The 24,412-nt window shown below is 35.4% G+C and overlaps 1 protein-coding gene across 1 annotated transcript; it reads left to right on the plus strand.

Moving 5' to 3' along the window:
• The first annotated feature begins 226 nt into the window (after positions 1-226).
• Positions 227-23,910, plus strand: LOC121419184 (L-asparaginase-like). Its single transcript, XM_041613535.1, has 12 exons — positions 227-607; positions 9,473-9,593; positions 12,895-13,213; positions 13,683-13,809; positions 14,595-14,707; positions 17,271-17,456; positions 19,710-19,946; positions 20,358-20,453; positions 20,885-21,048; positions 21,350-21,436; positions 22,408-22,507; positions 22,797-23,910. The coding sequence occupies exons 1-12, from the start codon at positions 427-429 to the stop codon at positions 23,010-23,012; spliced, it is 1,947 nt and encodes a 648-aa protein (XP_041469469.1). The 5' UTR covers positions 227-426; the 3' UTR covers positions 23,013-23,910.
• The last annotated feature ends 502 nt before the right edge of the window (positions 23,911-24,412 follow it).

Consider the following 24,412-nt stretch of genomic DNA (forward strand, 5'->3'; position numbering starts at 1 on the left):
TCCAAGAAGGATTCTGCCCCCCCCCTCCCCTCCCCACCGAGAGAAAGCGAGCTGCAGCTGCAGCCCGCGCGTCACAATACTGATGTTGCTTCATTTTTCTGAACGTGGAAAAGGCATGTTACTATACTGGAGCCGCTGGCGGGACCGACCGAGCGATCGTGCTAGCGCGGGTGTATTTGAGAGCTGATCCGGCCCGGCGCACGGGCGAGCTGAGTCGAGTCAGCTAGACTGTTTTATAGACAGCTGAAATCTGTCTGTAAATATTGTAGGCCGGAGTATAGTACTGAATGGAACACAAGTCATGCCAGAACATTAACAGCGGTGCAATCAACAATGCAATGCTGACAGTGTGACTTGATGATGGTTGATGAGACAACGAGAGCTAGGTCGACTAATTAAGTGGTGTTAACTGGAGTGGAAAACAGAATGGCTCCTCAACCTTCTCCTCCTCCTCCTCCAGATGGAAAATTCATACCAAAAGCTGCTAGTAGTCTAGTTCAAATGAAAAAGTCAAGTTCATCATCTCTAATAACCCAAGATGTGACAGAGACAATAGTCCTTGTCATTTATGTCGGTGGAACAATTGGAATGAAGAAAGTGGATGGAGGTAAGTTAGGGCCGAGATGATGATGAAACATTGTTAATAAATAAATAACGGGAATAATCCTCTAACGTACGTTAGGCCCGACCCCGGGGGGGCCACTTACATTGACATGTGGATACCATGCGCGACCAAAAAACATGTAAAAAGGATGTCTTTTTCAAGTTTCTTTAGGATGAGTTCAGTATTTATGAAAATATTGGCAAAAGATCGGCAAATTTGTCACCGCTAGCGCCCGTTTTGAAGAAATCAACAAGCATCACGATATCACCATTTTGCAAGCAGAAATCATTAAAAATGTGGTACTAACAGATTCCATAGCATTTTGCCATCAATCTAATATATTTCACTTTTTGAGCTTGAGTTTTTGTTTAATCTCCACAAAAGCTTATTTTGGTGCGCGAAGTTAGGTCACACTTTTTCTGAACGGTTTTCCAGCACAGCCCGCATTCGCCGATCGGAATAGAATTTTGAGATCGCGATACCGGCGAAACCCCTTGACCTACTTTACATTTGGTCATTTTCAAACGTGAGTGACACGACAATCGGAGAGGTTTAAGGGCTCATATCTTCAAACTTAAAGGTTATGAATCAATCATGACTACTATATTATTTACAATGTAGGACTGGCATGGGCCACTGCGAGTTTGATTTGAATTCAACAATTCGTTTAGTAGATATGATTAAAAAACGGTGCGTGAGTGACACGACAAATTTTGGACATGGGTTTCTGACCACTAACACATATGGTTGGATTCGTGCCCAAGTAGTTGTCATGGAGTACTGTGAGTGCCAGTAAATGGACATAAATAGTGTACCTATCTAACACATATAGTCAAAATCAATCAAACCTTCTCTATGGAAAATGGTACCCTCCTATATACCGTGAGTGACACGACATCCAAAATGTGAGTGACACGACAAGTGCAAAAATACAACATTTATCTCAACATTGAAAGTATTTTTTGCATGATCTAGAAGAGTAAAATACCATTAACCAAAAAACAAGCTTAATTACATAATAACTGCTTTCTTTAAAGTTCATAATATGTCATCCTGACGTTTTATTCTTGGTTTATGGTCATATTTGCCCATCAACTCACATTCCCTATACCATACCACATTGTCACACTAGGGCTTCTACCACTCTCCTCTTTAGAGGAGGAGGGGGCACTTGAAGGAGGTGTTATGAGGTCTTGGCATTGACATCAACTCAAACATTCTTTTTGTGGCCTGATATCATTCAAAATTTTAACTCTGTCTCCCTAACTGTATATGAAAGTTTACAGGTTCGTACAATTCAGCATCCACAACGGATGGAATAATTTTTCCTTGTAAGAAAGGTATTCTCAATAGTCACTAACATCATCTGGCATGGTCTGGTAGCCAATGATGTCAAGTATGACTCCTTTTTCTTGAAATATTGGATTACAATATTATCCTCCTTTAATATTTTAGGCATTGTCCAAATAGGACATGGCAGTTTCAATGTCTTTTTTGGTACCAAACCCCAATCAAGTTGCTGCACACTTCAGATGGACTATCAGCAAATCCTTGAGAAACTTGGGAATTCATCTCAACAAGCATAGGTTTTCTCCTGAACACTGCTTGTATGTGGACCCTCCCAAGGCAGTACATGTAGGCACTGTACCAAAATTCAGAGCTATGCTTTTAGCTGGAATCTTGTAAGCACCTTTTCATTGCTAATTATTTGATCATATACCATACCAGGGGAATCCAGAGAAAGCCACAAGGTGAAAGACGCAGTCAGTACCTGATTCTTGCAGTCTGCTACTATTACATAACAACTACAAGTCATTAGCCTTTCCTTTTCAAAGCCCTTGGATGTTACACTAAAATCCAATTCAGCATCCCAACCAGGCTCCCTTTATACCTCAATAACTTTTTCCCCTCAAGGTCCTGCTCTGTTCTTATCAGGGTACCCCCCCCAAAAAAAAAAAAAATTGATCTACTGACCAGTACATGGCAGCCCATCCAAAGTTGCTAAAATCAAAATGCGGTCTCGGTTGGGACTTGTTGGGACCTACATGAACATGCATCATTTTGTTGTAATGAATATGTGTAAATGCAAATCTGCTCTGAACACACATCGGCCCGCTTACGGTAGTTTGCTGTTCAGACCCTACATGTAGTTAATCACTAGCGGTATGAATGGTGGCCGAACAAATAATGATTTTGAACTTGGCATGTAGCTGCTTCAAGCAATATCCAAAATGTTCTATCAAATCTCAGTACATTCTCACCTGAAATGTTTATGTTTTCTTGCAAATTTGTTTATTTCATGTCCTGGAATACAAGCTTTATGGCAAATGAAAAGGTTGATTTAATCAATCAGAAGGAAAAGAAAAATATTTTCTTTTCCGAATTTGAAAAAATGTTTGGTGTTCATGGTGATCTCTTATATCTCATGTACACTACTTTACCACTAAATTTCTGCAAATTTCAAAAAAGGATCCCTGACTTTTCTAAAGCTCTATGAGTATAACAAAGAAATAACATTGCTCAAAAGAAAGGTGAACTTTCTGCTCATTTCTGTAAATGGATACAGAGAATGTTCGAGTAATACCTAGGTATGACTTGAAACATCACCATCACCAACCCTTTATGCATTGTAAATATGTCCATTGCTAAAGTATAGTGGTTTTTCTCTTGATACATTCATAATTTTGTGTTGATTGATTATGTTGTTATATTCTTAATCACAGTACATTCACCAAAATATGAATTAGGATCCGAGTCTTCACACCAATGGAAAATTGTCAGGATTTTTTAAACCAAGGCAACCACGGAGAGGAGAGAAAATAGATGAACTCAATGTCAAATTCAATATTTCCATAAAAAGGAGTAAAATTAGGAAGATTGAGGAAATTATTAGCCTAAAATAGGCCTAAATGATGTCAGGAACAACATTTTGACTGTATCCCTGGTAAAACGCTTCAAAAATTACTGGATGTCCTTTTTTATACACAATATAATACCGTGAGTGACACGACATTTTGTGAGTGACACGACATTGTGAGTGACACGACACAAATTTAAGAGTTTATTTTAGCTTTACCTTAACACATTGGACCAAGTTACTTTATATACAATAAGGTACAGATAAACTGTATTTGCTCCAGTACTGGGATAAATTAATTTTCAGAATACAAAGCTCAAGAAAGCTTTTTGCATTTAAAACGTGAGTGACACGACAACCAGTTTTGAAAACTTCGAAACCCAATTTTTTTCAGAAAAACACTTCACAGAATTTTTTTTTTGCTATTTAGGAGTTAGATACAATACACAGCTTGTATCTTGCCAACAAATGTGCTTCTATTACAAATTTTATATTGTGATAGGCAATATGTGAATTTTAATGCAAAAATCAACATTTTGTAACATTTGATTTCCCTTGCATGAAATTCACTGTATCTCAAGACATAATTAATACTTTTATGTAAATGAAATGGAAAAATATACTTTAAGATGTGTAGTTTCAAAAAACATTGATGCCTAATGATTGCTAGCAAGTTTTAATTTTCACCCCCATGTCCACTTTTGTTTGAAAATGACCATTTTTGTCCATGATTTTATAGTATACGATCTTGCCATCAATGTGGTAACTATTTCTTGAATTGGCTTTGTATAAATTATGAATATTTTGTGAAAAAAAATAAGCCTGATGAATATTTTTGAAAAGTGCGCGAAGTTTGGACACCCCATCATACTTGTTAAGGGTAGGGTTTCACACGCAAATACTTGTTAAGGGGTGCATTTTCAGAATATGGAAATTATGTGTTTAGGGTGCTTTTCGAGACCCCATGGTCGCGCATGGTATCCACTCGTGAATGAAATTGCCCCCCCCCCCCCGGGCCCTACCTTTAATGTTGACCATGTTGTGGTATCGTTCGTGAATATCAAGAAACTATTAACTTACCACTATCAGGTCCAACTGAAGGTTTTTTTATTTTCAAGATAATTTTGAAAGTAAATTGATGATGATTGAGTATGAAAATGAAACCCTCGCAAATCTGACCCTCTTAAAACATGTAGCTTTCCTAGCGAAATAGACACCCTTTAAAAATTATTTTAGTGTTTTTGACACCCTTGTTACATTACGTACATATCATGCCCTATCTTGAAAAAGACATCCTTTTTAACATGTTTTTTTGGTCACGCATGGTATCCACTCATCAATGTAAGTGGCCCAACGGGAGGCGTGTTCCCAAAATGTCAGGTAACGGTACTTTTTCGTGATTCTGTTTACAAGTGGTCACGGAAAGTAACAAAATTTGAAACTGCTTACCATTAACAAACATTTATGTCATGAGATTTTCATTTTTTTTGTTGTTACTTATGACTGCATTGAGTTCTGAGATCTCATTTTTAACATAAAAAAATCTTTCCTAAGGTAGGCCTGTAGAGGGTCCCCACAAGCAGCCATACTGGAAGACAAACAATAAATACCTAGGTGCATCAGATTATGAAAAGTCATTGTTTTCATGGTTTTACTATTTTGTCCTCCTTCATGATATCAGGAATCCTCTATTGTAATGACAGCTTACCTGAGATGAAGGGGGTGGGAGGTTTTTTGTCTTGAGATAAAGGGTTGTCAGAGCTCACCTGAGAGAGGGGGGGGGGGGTACATTGAGCAGTGCTTTAGATTTAGGGGGGTTACCAAGGCAGGAAAAGCCCGTGAAAGGGGGGTTCGTAAATGTTGGCAGATAGGGGGGTGCCCCCGGGGGGGGGGTGCTTTCAAAGGGAGGGAACGAGCATAGATGTACCCTAAATAACACGGAGGGGGGGGGGGCTGGGGATTCATTAGACCAAAAGCTTTAGTCTCTGTATGGCCATGCGTCTTGAACTTGCCCCACAAAAAGGTGGTTTTGTCATGCTTTTTCAATTTTCATTTGGTTTAACATAGATCTACTATATCTTGGTTGAATAGAGAGATAAAATAAATGATAACATTACCCTTCTCCAATCTAAATGCTAGGCTCCTAGCAAGAAGGCTGAAAGTCCCATTTTTGTAAGTCTGTGGTATGACTCGGCCGAGGATTGTACACACGACCTTCCATTCATGAGGAGGATGCTCTACCACTGAGCCACCATGCCTAAGATATTGTCATGAAAGTGGTATCATATTTATAAAGCTAAATGTATCATGAAAAAATGAGTGCAATAGCACGAAAATTTTTGACACCGCGATTGAAAGAACAAAAAAAATGGCGAGGGGGGGGGAAGAGGTACACACAACGTCTATGGGAAAGTCACATAACATGAATAACAGGGGGCTAGAGACCTCCATTTCAAATGGTCTCATTTTAAAACTTGAAAGAGCCAGGAGGCTCCTAGAGGGTAAAAATCATTCACTTACGTATGCTTACTCTCCACAGAGCCAGGGATTGTGCCCCATTCATGTGCGTATACCATGGTCAACATTGCAATTTTTGCCCCTGAGAGTGAGATACCGGTATCTACTTTGCCTGTAAAAGATCTAGATCTAGCTCTAAAATGTGTAAATGGGCTAGAGCTTTATTTCCGACACTTTTAGATCTATAGAATATCGATTTCATTTTTTAAAAATTTATATTAAAAAACAAATATAATTTTCGAAGATGGGGAAAAAACTTGCAGATGTTTATGTAGCCATCTTGCTTTTTTTGTTAGTAGCTAAGCTATTAAATGCTTATAGACGGCGGCAGACTCTATATGCTTGATCTTTGACAGGGAAAGTAGAAATTTCATAAATAGGGTGTTGGATGCCTTGAACAAAAAAAAGGACTTTGTACAAGCGTTTTTATTGATTGTTTACTGTTACAAGATCAAAAACAGGCAAACATTTTAGGTCACAAAACAGAGGAGTACTTGGTGTCATGTAGTTAGAATGAGTAATTATACGGATAGCACGTTTTTGAAGAATATGAATTTTGTATAGGTGTGTCTTGTAAGAGTTGCCCCATATCATATTACAATAATTGATATGTGGTAATATAATACTGTTATAAATAGTTAATAAAATATTTTTTGGCAGTGTGTTTCTAAAGTGTGATATAATACCAACTCCCCTTGAGATTTTAGAACAAACATGAGAAATGTGGTGAGACCAATCAAGCGATTCATGAAGTTTGATGCCTAAAAATTCTACAATATTACATTTCTTAAGAATATCATTTTTAATATACACAGGGGAAACCTGACAAGAAACTTTTTTCTGTTTGGAATGAAATATTATGTAATGTGTTTTATCAGCATTTAAAAAGAGTTTGTTACAAATATACCATTCACTTAGTTTCTCTAATTCAATATTTATATTACAAATTAAAATATTTATATCTTTGTGAGATGAAATGACAGCAGTATCATCAGCAAATAATGAAAATTTGAGAATATCTGTGTGATAGAAGTGAAGAAAATAGAATGCGTAATCTGAAAGGGGGGAAATCATCCACTTTTTCTGTGTACAACTCTATTGAATTACACCGCTTCTAACACAACATGACGTCACGATCTTGAGGCCGGTGAAAGCATTTACAAGAAAGTCTATTTTCGAAGCTCGATTATTGAAGCAATTTCTAGGCAAAATACTCAGCTATTAGCAGTTAAAATGCATAAATCTTGCATTTCTGTATTACATGTAGGTACATGTAGTTTATTAGCTTTTGATTAGTATATGCTTTGTCAATTTCAATTTTCGGTTCAGTCTGGGTCTGACATTTTACTTTACCATCCCAGACTGTAGCCAGCATAGTCAAGCAGAACAGGTCATAGACTTAAGCTTTTGGTCTAGTAGTCTTTGGTATGACTCACAAGCAATGAACCCATGAGGCATGTGCTCTACCACTGAGCCACCGTGACCAATATAACTATACATTCCTTCCTATTCCATACAACATGCATATTATTAAGGTGAAAAGCAAACCAACACTTTTTTAAAATGATTTATCACTTTATCTTGTCAAAATTCATCAGCATAACCCACAGAAGTACTTGATTTCTGCAGAATAAATTCAGAAAGAGTTGTAGGGAATAAGGAGAAAACAAGATTTGAGGTGCATTTTACTATTCATCATGAAAATGATTTGTGAAAAAAAATCAAGCTCGACCTATTGAAAGACCCCTCCCAGAAAAGGTTATGAAAAAAAATGGTCTTATGTCCTCTTATCGTGGATTGGTCCCTGTCATACATGTACATGTTTGAATCGGGAAAATCATTTGAGGGAGTCCAAATTTGTGTTCATTATAGACAGGTACATGTAGTCCTTATAAACATGTATACAGGTGTAAACTAAGTAGGTTTTACTATACACTTTAAAATCTTTTATTGTTATTTATATACATTTACTTTTAAAAATCTACCCTCTGGGTCATTTACTAAATGTGATGATAGCAGATGACTCTATACAGGAGAGTGGTGGCAATAATGATCGTTCGTGTAATGCTTGAGATCTCCTGCATTAGAGACTCTTGCTCATTACCCTTAATCTCTTTCTCATGAATATGATATATCCCCATACTGTGATCTCATGCCGAATCACAGAAAACCTCATGCATTGCTGGTCTTTGAACTTGGCATGTCTGCATTCGTAATATCATTTACTATGTTTGCGATAGATTTCTTTGATAAAGTGTGCATCTCACCATTTATTATCAACATTTCAAAAAGAATAAGATAAGAGCATCTATTAAACAAATTGATTTTTCATAATGTATATGTACATTTACATGCCATTTATCTTTTTATGAGACCTCTAGATAGCTCGACATTATAAAGAAAATATCCAAAAGTCCAATTTTACATTTTAATGTCCTACATGTACCAAGGTATTATAAAAAACAGAAAGAAATATATTGATATGGTACCTGTAAATAATCTCAAGCCTAATATTAATACTGTAGAGTTGGGAAATATAATGATGTGAAGGACTATTGACCTATCGTTGATGAAAGTTTACATAGGGTGCAGTTTCAACACAGAGACGCTGCATGACAGTAGGGAACACACTGTACAGCTTGTAGCCAATTTCTTCATGAGAGAGATTCATATTTGTTTAAGATGACATGTTCTGTTGTTTGTCTTTGAATAGATAATTCCCTGAAGTATTGAAACACAGATATTAAAAAAATGTAGAGTATGGAAGTGAGTTGGGGGCCTCAACAGGGAAAGATAGACCTCTCTGCGATCCTACCAACATTTTATGGTTTGGCCTAATAACTTTTGATACAGAGCTTTTAAATATCATGCAAAGTACACCTGGGGGTGTTTCACAATGATTTAAGTATGTTAAATCACACTAAGTGTTGACGTGTATCTCAAATGCAACATGCATTCTAATCAATACGCAATAGTGTGCGTCCTCTTTGCATGATCTGACCAATGCGGTTATGGCTTTTATAATGCGTGCAACTAGGCATTTAGGATTTTAAGTGCGACTCTATTTAAAGTCATACTTAAATCTTTGTGAAACACCCCCCGAGGAGGAAGACATATTCTCAATAGTGTACCAGTGAAAGAACAATAATACTGCTTGATTATGCTGCTAAATTGAAGAATTTAAACTTCCCAAAATCCCAAACACAGATTTAAACAAATCAAATCAGTTGATTTGTATTATTGATGAAGGAAATTTTCATTAAAATTTTTTTTTTTTGTGGATGTAGGCCTAGTTCTCAAATGCGTAGTGAGTCATGTTTATGATGTTGCTTAATTCTTTTTATATTTGAAATGAAATTCATTGACTACTTGGAATGGATCTTTTTTGAACAAAGATTTATTCCATATCCTTTTGCTATATCTATTCATCTTTTTTTTGGCTTCAAATAAATAAATAGTTCATGAGTTTATAATTTTCCTTTCTCTCTTTGCAGTATACATACCTGTAAGGAATTACATGGGAGAAGTGATACGAAGCATGCCCATGCTTTATGATGCTGAATATGCCAAGGAAGTCGGTCTCGATAAAGAAGACAAAAATACTTTTGTCCTTCCGTAAGTTAAATTACTTGGAATTTGGGACTAGAATATTTGAGTGTCTGATTCCGAGTATTAGGTATTTGGTCAAAGTCCTTCAAACAGTTTGTTATACTAGAAAAAAAAGTCTATGCATTACCATGTTTTAGAAATGTACTTGAACATGATATGAAATATACAATATTCACAATTCCACAAATACTGAGGTCCATTTCACAGCAATTAATGAGATTTGACCCAAAAAGGGAATATTATTAACACAGATGTTTCTTACCAAGCAATGTACTTCTGTGAGAAGAAAATATTTTCACATCATTTTGGGCCTACACCCTTCCTGTGACCGTGGGATAACACCCTCCAGTTGGACGTACACAAAGAAATAAGTTTCTCCAACTTTTTATATTGAAGATTCGTGTGATTTCTTCAAATTCAGGTATGAGTGTAAGGAGGAGATATGTCAATGGCAGATAAGTACCCAAATCAGGGTTTATCATGATGGATGTACACAATTGGACAATTTGTCCATGACAGACGTACATGTATTAACGGGAATTGAGCACTAGAATTACAATATTTATTATTACACTCTGCAATAAAATGATAATAATAGCTGGATTTATATAGCAGTTTTTGCCTGAGGATACAAAGCGCTATGAGCTGGCATTGGATTAAAAGATACATATCAGCCTATGTTATTTTATCTTTATATTTCCTTGTTTTTCAATATCAAACTTCTTTGTATGCCTACATGTAGATAGAAATTTGGATAACCTTCAATCAAATTGTCTTTAATATGGGCCCGTTCCACTACCATGATCTGAGACCTGATCCATCCCAATCAATATTGGCAGAAGATGGGGTATTAATCGGTTGAAATCGGGACGTACAGGAGAAGTTCATCTGCTTGTTAATTAATTGAGAGGAATGAAAATAAAATTGTGAGTCAAGTGCATAGAGACTCTATAGCTTATTTTGGAGTGATGTAACATTTGTTAAATATTTTTTTTTGGTGATGGATGTGCATGACTATATAATATGTTATGCAATAACAAGTCAATTAGTTATTAAAGACCCTGACCGGTGTAAGAACAATCATATATCAAAATAAAGGTAATGATTCATACAATACAAATATACCAAAAATATTACATATATCTCCTTCCAATAGTTAAAAATGTTAAATGAAAATCAAAGAAACTGCTCCTCCAAATTACGCTTTGATTGAGCACCCCCACGTCGCCTGGAAATGATGACGTCACGTTGTGTCTGGAGGGTTGTGATTCCATAGGTTTGTGTACAAAAGCATTGGGTATTGTCTTCCATTTCCATGTTATGAATCCATATTTTTTTTCGTTTTCAGATGAAAGTGGCACTCAAAATTATTCACTGTTCAAATTGTTGTAAACCTACAACTATTCACTACCTTTTTTTGTGATTTCTTTGTTTGGCTCTTATTGGGCCTAAATTGCTATGTCAGGAAAAGTTGTTATACATAATCTAAATGCAGATAGAATTGAAATCTGCGCCAAATAAGCAGGAAATAAAATATGGCAAAAACTAGTTCAAAACTGTAGATTTCATAAATTCAAGCTTGTGGGAAAAAATATATGCGATATCCCTCTGTGATAGAAGTGAAGAGAATGAAATGCGTTATCTGGAAAACAAAAAAATCACCCAGTTTTTCTGTGTACAAACCTATGGAATCACGACGCTTCTTACACAACGTGACGTCACGGTCTCGAGGCAGGTGAAAAGCACAATAAAGCCTATTTTCTAAACAGGGTTCGAAGCCCGATAATTGGAATATTCTTAAGCAAAATACTCAGCTGGGAAGCGGTGAAAATGCATAAAACATACCTTGCTGTATTAAGTAGCTTATAAGCTTTCGATTGGTATATAATTTATCAGTTTCATTTTTGGGTCCGGTCTGGATCTTTAAAACTAAAAGCAAAAATGGTATCATGACATTTATTAGAGCTGGATATAACATCCTTTTTACCATAAAGAAAGAAAAAATTGTCAGATATACATACATGTACCTATTTATAGAGAAAAAAATAAAGTATACACGAATGTCCCAATAAACTTGTGTTGACCTTGACATTGATCATACTTATTTGAAAGTCAAGAAATTGGAAAATTGAGTGTCTAAGCTTTCACATGATATGTAGTTTAGGTTTAGCCTATGGATTTAGAGATTTAGATCCTGTCTCCATGTTTCAATACACATTGATAGTAAAGGTATGATTTTAATGGCAATGAAGAGAAGATGTGTTTCTCTGTACCACATTGCAAAATGATGTGGATATGTATGTACACAGTTGTTTTATTTATTCTATTACTATGGGGAAATAACAGATGTTGCAGAGTTTTTACTGGTACTGGCATTATAAGCCACCTGCATTATTTGTTAAAAATGTAATACAGCTTTATGCCAACATGGTACATAAGGAATGTATACTCAGGAGTAGGATTGTATTCTGGTGTTTTGTTTATTTTAAAAATGTATCCCCTAGTAAATATATTTCTCATACTGTTTGCTTATCAATATCAATCTTCATTATTTGGGAGAAAAAAATAGAAGACATCTACTATATGAAGCCCAGATAAATCTCTATATTTCATAATTTCTTAGTAGAAAACACAATTACTTTAATATTAAAGCTATTTTACAATATCAAATTAAAGGGAGGTCCGGTCTGAAAACATTTATAGCTTGATAAAAAAGGTAGAATTCACTGAGAAAAATGCCTAAAATTCCATCAAAATTGGATAACAAATAACAAAGTTATTAAATTTTAACGTTTAGCAATATTTTGTCAAAACAGTCGTCATGAATATTCATTAGGTGGGCTGATGATGTCACATCTCCACTTGTTCTTTTGTATTTTATTATATGAAATTAGGTTAATTCAAAAATTTTTCCTTCAAGAACTACAAAAATTAGATTGACAACTGATTTAGTGCATTAGATATTTATTGCTGCAACTTATTTCATTATAAGGGAGACATATTATTCACACAAGTATGAAATAATGAAAAAAATATGATTTTATGTAATAACATAAGAAAACGGAAAGTGGGGATGTGACATCATCAGCTCACCTAATGAATATTCATGATGACTATTTTCACAAAATATTGCTAAACTTTAAATTTCAATAACTTTATTATTTGCTATCTGATTTTGATGAAATTTTCTGTATTTTGCTCAGTGAAATCTAGTCTATGTATCAAGATATAAATATTTTCAGCTTGGACCATCCCTTTAAGTCGAAAGTCAACTTTTAACCATGTCTTTTTTTCCTGTTCTCTGTAGAGTATCCAAAGGCCGCCGAGTGTTCTACCATCTGAAGGAGTATGTAAACTTAAAAGACTCGGCCAATGTCATTGTCAATGATTGGTTGGACATGGTGGAGAACATCCGAGAGAATTACCGTCTCTATGATGGCTTTGTGATCATCCATGGTACAGATACCATGGCGTATACTGCATCAGCATTGTCCTTTATGCTGGAGAATCTAGGCAAACCAGTCATTTTGACAGGATCTCAAGTACCACTCTCTGAACTACGAAGTGATGGAAGGGATAACTTTCTTGGTGCTGTATATGTTGCTGGGCATTACGTCATACCAGAGGTATCATTACAAGTTTTGGACCTTCAAATTAATAAAACACAAGAGATGATTATGCGGCTATTTGTTGAAATGCCGAGGTTGGAAAAAATATTGTATCGTGAGGATTCCAATATCCTGGAAGATCTACACTCAATCTTGGAATGAAAGTTAATTTGAAAATTTCTATTTCATCATGACCATGTTGAGGAGTAGAACTGGGGCCCATTTCATAAAGAGTGGAAACTGTTGTAACTTTGCCATTATGGCAACTACCATGGTATCATTGATTTTGATTGGCTGCTGAGCCCTGTTTCCATGGTAGTTGCCATAATGGCAAAGTTACAACAGTTGTAACTCTTTATGAAACGTGCCCCTGGTCTGACACACATTCTCTGTGTTCAAAGATTTTTCAAAAACGACCAAGCATGTCATTTCATTTAGAGTGTTAATTATTGTAATCAGGGTTCATATGATTCTCTTTGACCACAAGGTGGCGCTGTACTTCAATAATAAGCTGTATCGAGGCAACAGATGCGTGAAGATATCGAGTGAAAGTTTTAAAGCTTTTGATTCTCCAAATCTAGCTCCCCTTCTTACTATGGCTGTTGATATCACAGGTGAGCCCTATCAGTACAGGTTAGCATTGATCAACTTCACTATTGTTGGTGATGATGATAAATAAATGATAAAAATTAAATGTAATTGACATTATGTAACATTTAAAACAGCTTTAGACAGGCTGTAATTGAGCAATGCTGCCATGTTTTTTTTATATCGAACACAAAGACCATAATCTTTAATTTTCAATATTTAGAGGAAGGTCACTTTTTTGTAGGGCATACAAGATCATTTAGAAAAAATAAGGGCACAGAAATATAATCTTGGCCAAGGAGAGGGCCAATGAGACCATAAACTTGAAATAATTTGAGCAATATAGAAAGGTTATTTGCAATGCATTTCAGTTTCTATTAGGCACATGTGAAATAGATATTGATTGATACTAGAAAACAGAGTATTAATGAAAATCTGAAAGATTTGTTTAGGTTGCAGACAAAATAATACTTGCAAAAAGAAATACAAAATTGTAAAAAAGCAAAAAACACCCCAGCTACTGCCCCTAGCTGCTTATTTAAGTTTTCTCTACCATTTCTAATAATAACACTTACTGTTTTTATGATATATTCTGTTTCTTGTTTATATCCCATTATTTCTTCATATTCTTTTACTGCTTTTCTTTCTCTCTTTTAAAACTTCATTTTTCCTGTCCATCTTAAAATTGCATATTTAGTTCTAAAATTAACTATTAATCAGGGGTGTGAAGAATAAAAATGTAGCTACTGAAATGTGTGATACCATCAAATAATATATGTTAAAATTCCATTGTAATTGACATTACTTTCAGTGAATTGGGCGAGTATATTCAGAGCCAATACAGTGGAAGCATTTAGAGTGAATACCAATATGACGAGGAATGTAGGACTTCTCAGGCTATTTCCCAGTATAACTTCTGAAACGGTAAGTCAGGCATGAAACAAATAATATCTCTTCATTCATAAAGGGGAAAGTGTGTTAATCCCGTTCTTTGGAACAATTTCCATTTTGCACCAGTCACAAATTTCCTCTGAAACATAATTTTTTTTTGTGGAAGATGTGATAGATTCAGCAAAATATGTTTAAATGTCTGTTCAGTCAACATGCACATACATGTAAAAGTCTGATTGGGGGGGACCATGAAAATTGATTGATGATCGGTTTTAAAACTGACAAACACTGTACTGAGTAGCATAGTTAATCATTTGAATTAAATACAGATTTGCTAAAATTGTATGACTCATTGCTTGTAACTTTTCCACCAATGTTAACTAAATGAAACTTGTTTTGATTGGTTGTTGTGCAATTTGATCATGTTACTTACTACCATGATTTCAGAATTAACATTAATGTCAAGCTTTGTGAAACAAAGCCTTGATGATGTTTCATAAAACTATTGTGTGAAGTTACAATCAAACTTAAGAATGACTGGAATATCGCGAATAATTGGATCCCTTAATCATTTTTAATGACATTAGCTAGAGGTGAAAAATTTTAATATGATTAATATATTAATATTAACTCACATTTTTGTGGAAAGAATATCATTTGCAACAATCTGGCTCACATGACTATAGGTAGGGGAAGGTGGGGTAAGTTGAGCATAGGGGCAAGTTGAGCCACCAGCCCCAGGCCAATAATGAATGAGTCAGACATTGTGGTGGTGTCATGTATTGATGACCCTTAGCATAACCCCTAACCCCACCACAATGTTTTCAACTTTGAAACAAAAAGTATTTTTTTAGAGGGAAAAATATGAATTTCAGCCAAAAAAGTAAAAAAGAGTGTGAAATAAATAAGTGCATTATAAACACACATGTCTTTAAATATAATAAAGACATGATAACAACATTATTAGTCCAGGTATGGATCTTCATTCTTGTCATAGTCTTTTATATGATGGATGCATAATAAATGTGTGGATACAAAATTATCGCACTAAGTTCGGACTGGGGTAAGTTGAGCCAAACAGCATGGGGCAAGTTGAGCCATGGTAATTCCTATGGTAATGTATCTTAAAAAACAAATAAACCATAAAAATTGATTGAAATGCTGGCTGAAAGGAGCAAATTCACATGACTGCTCTTTTCCTTTTAAAGGATGTTAGTATTTATAGAGAATTAGCAAGTGAAAAGACTTTAAACAAAAAATTGACATGCTGGTTCTCCCCTCATACTTTTTGTACATAGTTTTTGTGGCTCAACTTCCCCCAGAAGATGGCTCAAACTTACCCCATATATGGGGCAAGTTGAGCCATTTGACATTGTTTTTTTAAAAGGTCACGATGACTTTCAGTGTGGGGATAGAAAGTTATATGTAGGTGGAAAATATGTCAGAAGAATTAAATTTCAAGGCAAGGTACTTATTTTGACAAGATTATTAATCATATCAATTCTAACATGCAAAAAGCAAAAACTGTCACAACTTACCCCGCCTTCCCCTATATGAAGAATCTGTGTTTCATTATATATTTATGACATTTCCTCAGTTGTTGCATTAAAAAATTAGAATAGTGCCCGGTCAACTTTGAAATTTGTAATTATTTTGAATATATGTTGTGGGATACTGTCATAATGGTATTGTGGCTGTATCCATACACCTATTGTTTTCTTCTTGAGGTATTAGAGCCTTCAACCTTGTGTGGAAAGCATTGGCCTCACTCTCAAGACATCTGTTTTTGCAATTCCATAGAGACATACTTCTGAAAATCTATGTCCTTGTTTTTTATTCTTGTGAACATGTTTAATTCTCTAATTTTCATGGCTTGAGCAGTGATGGAGAAAATGGGTGCCAGACAAAAACAAGTTGCCCTTTTGTTTAATCTATGGCCCATATGCTGAAGTCTAATTTAACGAAGACCATGGTATTACTCTGTGCTAAAACTACTGGCAAGCCAAAAAATGTTACAATTTTTTTATATCGTCTGTTATTATGTTTACTATTATGTTTTTTTTTATTCCCCTTGCTTTAATATGAAGCAAATCCATAAATCTGTGTTTTTTGGCAAAATCTGTAAACACACACTTTCTAAAGTTCTCTGTCCCTGTTTTTTTTATGTGAACAGGTTTAATTCTCTCATTTGAATTTCTATGATTATTCTTATAAGTTGTGAATGACTTGAGTGTCAAATGAGTTAATAGATAGAAAATTTACTGATGTGAGAGGGGTCTAAATAAACCGGCTCTTTTAGGGTTCAACTTCAACCAGAGTTGAAATTGAACCTGAGTTCAGGAGGGTGGTTCATAAAACTTTTCAGCACTGACTAAATTGTCAGTGCTGACAATTTCAGTTACATCCTTGGTTTTGATTGGCTGAAAGGCACTTGCCTCTGACTGTTACTATAGTAACTGTCGGAGAAAGACAACTTGTCAGTGCTGACAACTTTCATGAAACGGTCCCCTTATTTCAGAATATGGGTCTATGTGATTTGTCACTGTATCATTGTTCTTATACTTGTAGCTGATTTTTCATCAACTTTTTCTTGTAGATAAGAGCTTTCCTGCAGCCTCCAATGGAAGGTATTGTTCTTCAGACGTATGGTGCAGGGAACTGTCCTGATGATCGTAGAGATATCTTAGCAGAGATCGAGGCAGCAGCAAACAGGGGAATGATCATCCTTAACTGTACTCAGTGCTCCAGCGGTGGTGTATCAGCATCTTATCAAACAGGAAAGGTACGATTTAACCAGAGATACCAGTCTTCAGGCTTTCACCCAAATTCAGGACCTTACAACTTCCTTTTCTCACTTTTTCAGTTGACCTATTGTACAGCACACATACGTATTATGGCTTAAATGTGTCCTGGCTGTTCAGGCTCAGTGAGTAAAACTGACTGGTGTCCCTGAGGGTTAGATTTATTAAAAGAACTAGGAGGTCTTTTAGAAATATATAATTGAGAATGTAAGTCATGCTTACATTCTTAGTAGAGTGTTGTATACATTATTGCAACCATTGGTTAGGTCATGTTCAGGGACCACTTTTTCCTTGTGATTCACAGAGGTTGGTTTACTGCTACCACTGGGTGTTAAATTTGCATTAGACCAAGGTGGCCTGAGGAAGGTTTCCAACCTTGGTCATAAAATGTTGTGTGAGACAGTAGAAAAATTAGTTGAATAGAATGGTGAAAGTTTGAAAGAAATTGGACAAGAAATTAGAAAGTTATGTCACTTAACATTGAGATCCCTGAAACTACGTAAATTTCAAATTGGCAAGTGGGTATAAACTAAATTCCGAAAAGTTGGAAGGACAATTTTCCCATAGGCCAAATAATTTTAAAGGATTTGAGGTTTTCTCTCAGTTACCTCTTCCCCTGGGGTGGTATTCTGAGATCCATTTTATCTCAGATAAAATAAAATATTTTATCTCCGTTAAAATCAGTGAGATAAAATACCCTTAAAATCTCTCCGAATTGGTATTCTGAGAACCATTTTATCTTCATTTTATCTCTGTAAGACACACCTATTTTTTAATCAATATCCAATTAGAAACGCGCTTTTATAGCTCTCTCACATCACTCAACCAATTAAAATCCATTCCGCCAGGAGGTGTGGCAAAGGGGTGAGATTGCGTCAATTTATTGACTTCAAATACGCTTGCACTATACGCTTACGCGTCTTTACAGAGATTTCTTTTTAACAAAAAGGACAATACTCTCATCTTTTTTCGAAGTCTTTATCGCATCTTTTCAAGCATCATTTCAAAGACAATATTAGTCAAGAAAAGTCTTATGAAATACTCTCTGATTGTACAGGAACAACGTTAAGGTGTTATTCTCAATAAATATATAATTTTTCTTCATTTTCATGTCACCATTTGGGGTTAATTCACCTAGAAATATTGGTGAAATCAATGTCGCAGAGATAAAATAGCCTCTACCCTCTTTTAAGTTTATTTTATTTTTCCTTCGAGGTAACATGGGCGCAAGCACATCATCTGCGTTGCAATGGCCAGATACGCGATGGGTATGTGTACGCAGGCATTGTTCTGTTGCGTATCATCTGTAGATACGCAAGATAAAATTTATATGCAAGATAAAATCTAAAATTTTATCTGAGAGATAAAATCTCATCTCAGAATACCAATTTCATTTTAAGAGATAAAATAACATATTTTAAAGATAAAATGACCTCAGAATACCACCCCTGGTCATTATCCCAAATCTAACCGAGGCGATGTAGCGTAATGCTTTATATCCTTGTAAAAGAAAGTTATAGTTTGAAAAAAAACAAAAAACCCCAACAATTTAACCATTTTCTGTATTGGAGTAAATGGGAGAGTAGTAACTTTAAAAATTCATAACTTTTTCATAATTTGTCTGATTATGTCAAAACTTTCTCCCATATACTTGTCTGATTTGTCTTCTTCTGATGGAAACAACTTTTATTTTGGTTGGATTCCCCTTTGAATATTTGTAAAAGTGTGTCATTTACATCAATTGTTTCGATTCAACCTTGAGCTTATTTAACATTCCTTTGAATAAGGGCAATCAGATTATACATTGATTACTTTAGCAGGACTCTTGGCTCCACATAAATGTTTTGAAACAGCCCCTTGGCAGGAAAACACTTTATAATCAGAGGAAGAGCAGACTTTATATGGAGTAACCAGGGAGTGAAATAAAGGATGGAAATTGCATTTTTGTTTGACAAAGGTACACTAAAGAGTTGATTATGTTTACTGTAGGCTTGAAGATTCAGAACCCGTTTCACTTTAACCCAAGGAAGGCATCACACATGATCAATTTAAATTAAAAATTTATATTTTAAAAATTGAGTCAAAGTCATTAATTTTTGGTCTGCAACTTTTCTCATTTGATCCAGAAGTATCTTAAGATATCATTGAACACACATCATTAATGCAAATAAGAGATCATTGAAAGAATAAGGTGGTGACACAGTTTGAGGACATGAAATATTACTTTGTTTTAGGTTCTGTTAGATGCGGGAGTGATACCTGGATCTGACATCACCCCTGAAGCGGCTCTCAGTAAACTTAGTTTCATCCTTGGACAACCTGACCTTTCACCGGAAGAGAAGAGAAAACAACTCAAACGTAATCTTAGAGGAGAGATATCAGTATCTATGGCTCAGGACAGATCGTTTACATTTGAGAACAGTGAATTCATCAGAGCAGTGGTAGATACATTGAGGATTGGTAGCAGCAAAGTAAGTGATCATGACCATGTAACACACAAAGATTAGTCATTGATTATAGGACACATTTTAAAGATTGATTGCATCTATTCATTATACAATCAGCGAAAACATAATGAAAATGTTGGTTTGAAATATGGTCATAGTAATAGAGTGTGTTTTTCTTATGAATTAAATGTCCTGTATTAAATTTAAAAAAAAATTTGAAATAGAAAATGAAGCCTCTCCAGTAATCTGCTTTCCTCTACATCTGTAAAAGTTCATCATATATCAAATTCTAATAGGAAGAGTATGATTGCGGTATGTTGCAGATTTAACTGTTAACTCATTTTTTTAACCAGGGCTCATAAAATTTTTACAAATATTGGTCTTGGGGTGAAGACATTAATTTAATTGTAATATTTTCTTTTGAACTATTAAAAGGAAATCCAAGCTGTGAGTGATACACTGTTCCCACCCTTATTGTGTGCTGCAGCAAGAAATGGAGACCTCAATGCAATCAAATACATGCAGAAGGCTGTAAGTATCATTCATAAAGATTTGATTCTTCACAGATCTATGTAGTTGAGATCTCTGTCATTTCAATATAAGAATTTTTCAATGAATAATCACAGAATTCAATTTTAGGTAGCTAGATGTTGGTAATTTACTGCAATTATTGTTTATACAGCTTTAAGAAGAGACAGCTTTCGAAACAGGTTCAAGTTCATGGGTAAATTCTCCTCTGATTTGCTTTTAAATCTTTATAAAACAGAAAACTTGTCTTGAGCAACTCAGGCAGATGATCATATTCTCCTTTTTTTGAAAACAGGTCAAAGAAAGCACTAATCCTATAGTTCATCTTGTACCTTGACTATGCATACCATCTGCATTCAGTCAATTGATTTTGTAATTAAAAAAAAGAAAGATGAAGGTTAATGTATCTGTTGCTATTCCCTTCTTCCTCCTAGGGTGCCAACTTATCCGGAGCAGATTATGACGGTCGTACAGCCCTTCATCTAGCAGCCAGTGAAGGTCATACAGAGGTCGTTAGGTTCCTCCTCGAGAACGGATGTCCTATATATGCCCTGGATAGATTTGGCAATACACCCTTCATGGACAGCATTAGAAATAGGTAAGTGGGGTGATTTCGATAGACTTTCATGCTTCTGTAGAGAAGCTTGATGGATGTTCAGACATCACGTCAAGGAGGAATGTGGTTTGTTACCACTTTCACTATTCAAAGTGATGATACTTGTGTTCAAAGGGGTTGAATTTCACAATTGCTGCTGACAGCCACAGACCTTGAAATACCCTGAGGTCATTGGAGGCCATGGCCTCTGGCTCTTCTATCACAGGAGAATCAGATGTACAAACTTTGTGGAATTGCCCCAATTTAATAATTGAAATTTGTTTCTTCATTCTTTTCTTTATAGAAAACTTGACACTATAGAGATTATCAAGCAATGCGGTGGTCATCTGGTCCATGAAAGTCCCTTTGATCTTGGTGTTCTCTTATGCAGGTAAGATTATGGATGACCATATGGTGAACATTGTATACAGTGGTATTGCTGCCTGTAACCTAAATGGTGTCATTTACTTTTGATATCATGTATTGAATCAAACTGATTTGATGTCATTTGAAGTGCTTTTTGTCCAGTTTATTATGAGTCTCTTATGACCACTTTGAGGTTTGTTTTAAAGAGAAATTCCAGTAGTTGCAGTAAACACTGATTTCATGAGAAAATCTGTAAAACAAGGCTTAATTGTCAGTATATCATCGAGGATCTAGATCTGGTACAGTTACATTAACTGAACTTTGTGAAATCTTGAAATCTACGCTGAAAAATGTTCACACCAAAGATCCCCAACACAGATAAGCGCACATGGGACAATGTATAATAATTGCTTAGAGCGTCGGGACCGACGCCCTACCCGAATCCTGTGCTTATTTGCTGATTTCTCAGCAATTACACAATTTCTTCCAGAATCCTTTGGCACATGCGTTTTATTTATACAAACAGACACTTTGGTGGTCATTTCATTGGATTCTGTACGAACTCATTTTGATATCGTTACCAAAACTAGCATTTACCTTTAATTTTGTGGTATGACATACGATTGATTATTATTTACCTTTTATGTGAGTAGTATATGGAATTGTGTACTTCTTACAATTTCTGTGGGTAATATGGTCATGGGTTCATTTTTCTGTATCAAAAATCATTACTAGGTCTGTTGTAAGAGAATGTGATCACTAATTATGAAAGACCATTTTTTTAAGGAATTTTTTGTAGAATTTGGCTGAAAGGGTAACATGAATAATTTATAGTAAGAAGCAAAGTAATCAGAATTTTACCAAAGAGTTTATCAATAGCTACCTGATGCATGAGGTCATCTTAATGTTCATGATTTAATCTTCAATGATGTAAACATTCATTGCTGCAATTCTTTTTTGTTTAATTTCTTTTTTGTTGTTTTGTTTTTATTACAGCTCTGCAGCAACAAATGATGTCTTAGGATTGCAGGCATATAACATGGCTGGAGTGGATATGATGTGTACAGACTACAGTGGAAATACAGCATTACATGTGGTACGTAGTAGATATAAGGGATATATTGATTGCTGATAACAATAAGTGAGGAAGGAACTTGTAGATATATAGGTAGAATAATTTGATAATTCATATGATGAGAAAATGAGTCAGATGCTCATTTCTAGTAAATAAGTTTTATCGATATTACCATAAACTGGACATTTGAAATTGAAGATATATTCTTTTGATGATCATGTTTTAGGCTCCCTTCTGTGGGCTGTTGTTCACCTTGTCATCTACCATGTCAGTAGAGCCAGTCAATGATATTCCTTTGTGTTTTGTACAGGCTGCAATCAACAACCACCCTGATGCAGTAGGGTACTTACTGGAATCAAACGCCATTCCAGTCCATAAACCCAATGGAGAAGGCTTCACTGCGGCACAGTTAGCTGCCCAACATGGATACCACAAGACGGCTTCACTGATCCAAGAATACACAGATAGGAATAAGAAGAGAATATCGAATGGGAGTTTCAAGCTGAACGAAGAACCCAATGGCTGAATCGTATGCAGTCTTTCGTCCTTCGAACAAGAATTTAATGATAGTATAGCTCTATATAAAACTTAGCTGTGTTTCAATGGAGTTTGGGTCTATGGTGCAGTCAGCTGTTGATGAGGGGAACTGAGCATGCTCAGTAAACACTCGATGGGATCTGCATGCTGTCATATGGAAGGAATTGGAATAGTTTTGTTGTTAGAGATTGTTAATTGGGTATTATTGATTTGAAAATAGTCTGATCCCACTTCTGATAAAACGGGTACATTGTAGTTCATATTCACCATGTTGAATGTGTGCTTCTATTTGTGTAATATATCCACGATTCCTGTTCATGAGTAATACATCACAACATGTGTCAACCGAGATATATGCAATTCATATTTTGTAAACATGGTACCGTTGTCTCTTTCAATTTAATGTGTGAACCATTTTAGAGGATTAACAGATTCAACAGATTATAGAATTATTATTGTTATTGTTCATAAAAGTTGTTTCTGTGTTCAATTTTGATGCTATTGTTAATGGCAGTGTCAAACTACATGCGCGGGGGGGGGGGGGGTAAAGTGTGTATGAGAAGTAGTGATGACACCTAATGGCTCCTATGTCATATAATCTGTATCTTTTATTTATATCAGTATTTTGCCTTTCATAAAGAGATTCATAGTCTTAAGGCCACCGCACACCTTAACCACTGGTCTGCGACCCGATTTTGGAGCAAATCGCATTTTGCTCATTTTCTGAGAATGTGAAGGGAACATATCATTTTATTTGAGGTTGAAATTAATTGAAACGATGATACTATAAACATTTTGAAAGATTGCAAGCCCGTAATTTGGAGTAAAGTCCAAATTAGTTTCAAATCATAGCCAATCGTGCGACTGCTATTACGTCATTACGGCTAGATATTAAATTCGCATTTATTCTAATAAGTATGATAGATAGTCACAGATTTAAACATAGGTATTCGTATGATGACTTTTGAACATTACACATTAAGATATTCCAAGTCTCATCAGCATCAAATCCTGCTACATTTTATTCTAAAATCATGTCGCAGACCAGTCGTAAGGTGTGCGGTCGCCTTTACAATTATACTACACTATTTCATCCTGTTAGTGTCATGTTCATTCTCATTGTAATAGAGCTACCTTTCTTCATTCTACGTCATCAATCTATCGATGCCATCTTTGGCCTTCCTCTCCATCTCATACCAACTACTTCTAGATCAGAGATACAATGATTGTAAGTTTAGTGATTTCCCATGCATGTATATGAACACTTAAGCGCAGCACACACAATGTGATGTGATTGCACTAAGATCCAATTGGAACAACTTGTCAATCGCATCTCGGTGAAATCGCATTGCAGGCCAGCATATACATTGGTTTTAGTTGTAAAATAAA

Source organism: Lytechinus variegatus, chromosome 7 (genome assembly GCF_018143015.1).
Source record: "Lytechinus variegatus isolate NC3 chromosome 7, Lvar_3.0, whole genome shotgun sequence".
Lineage (NCBI taxonomy): Eukaryota > Metazoa > Echinodermata > Echinoidea > Temnopleuroida > Toxopneustidae > Lytechinus > Lytechinus variegatus.

What these genes read in the sequence shown, in the direction of transcription:
- LOC121419184 (XM_041613535.1), top strand. Translation starts at nt 427, where the DNA reads ATGGCTCCTCAACCTTCTCCTCCTCCTCCTCCAGATGGAAAATTCATA. An exon ending in AAAAATACTTTTGTCCTTCC is followed by an intron (nt 9,594 to 12,894) that starts GTAAGTTAAATT and finishes TGTTCTCTGTAG; the next exon opens with AGTATCCAAAGGCCGCCGAG. An exon ending in ATGGACAGCATTAGAAATAG is followed by an intron (nt 21,049 to 21,349) that starts GTAAGTGGGGTG and finishes TTTTCTTTATAG; the next exon opens with AAAACTTGACACTATAGAGA.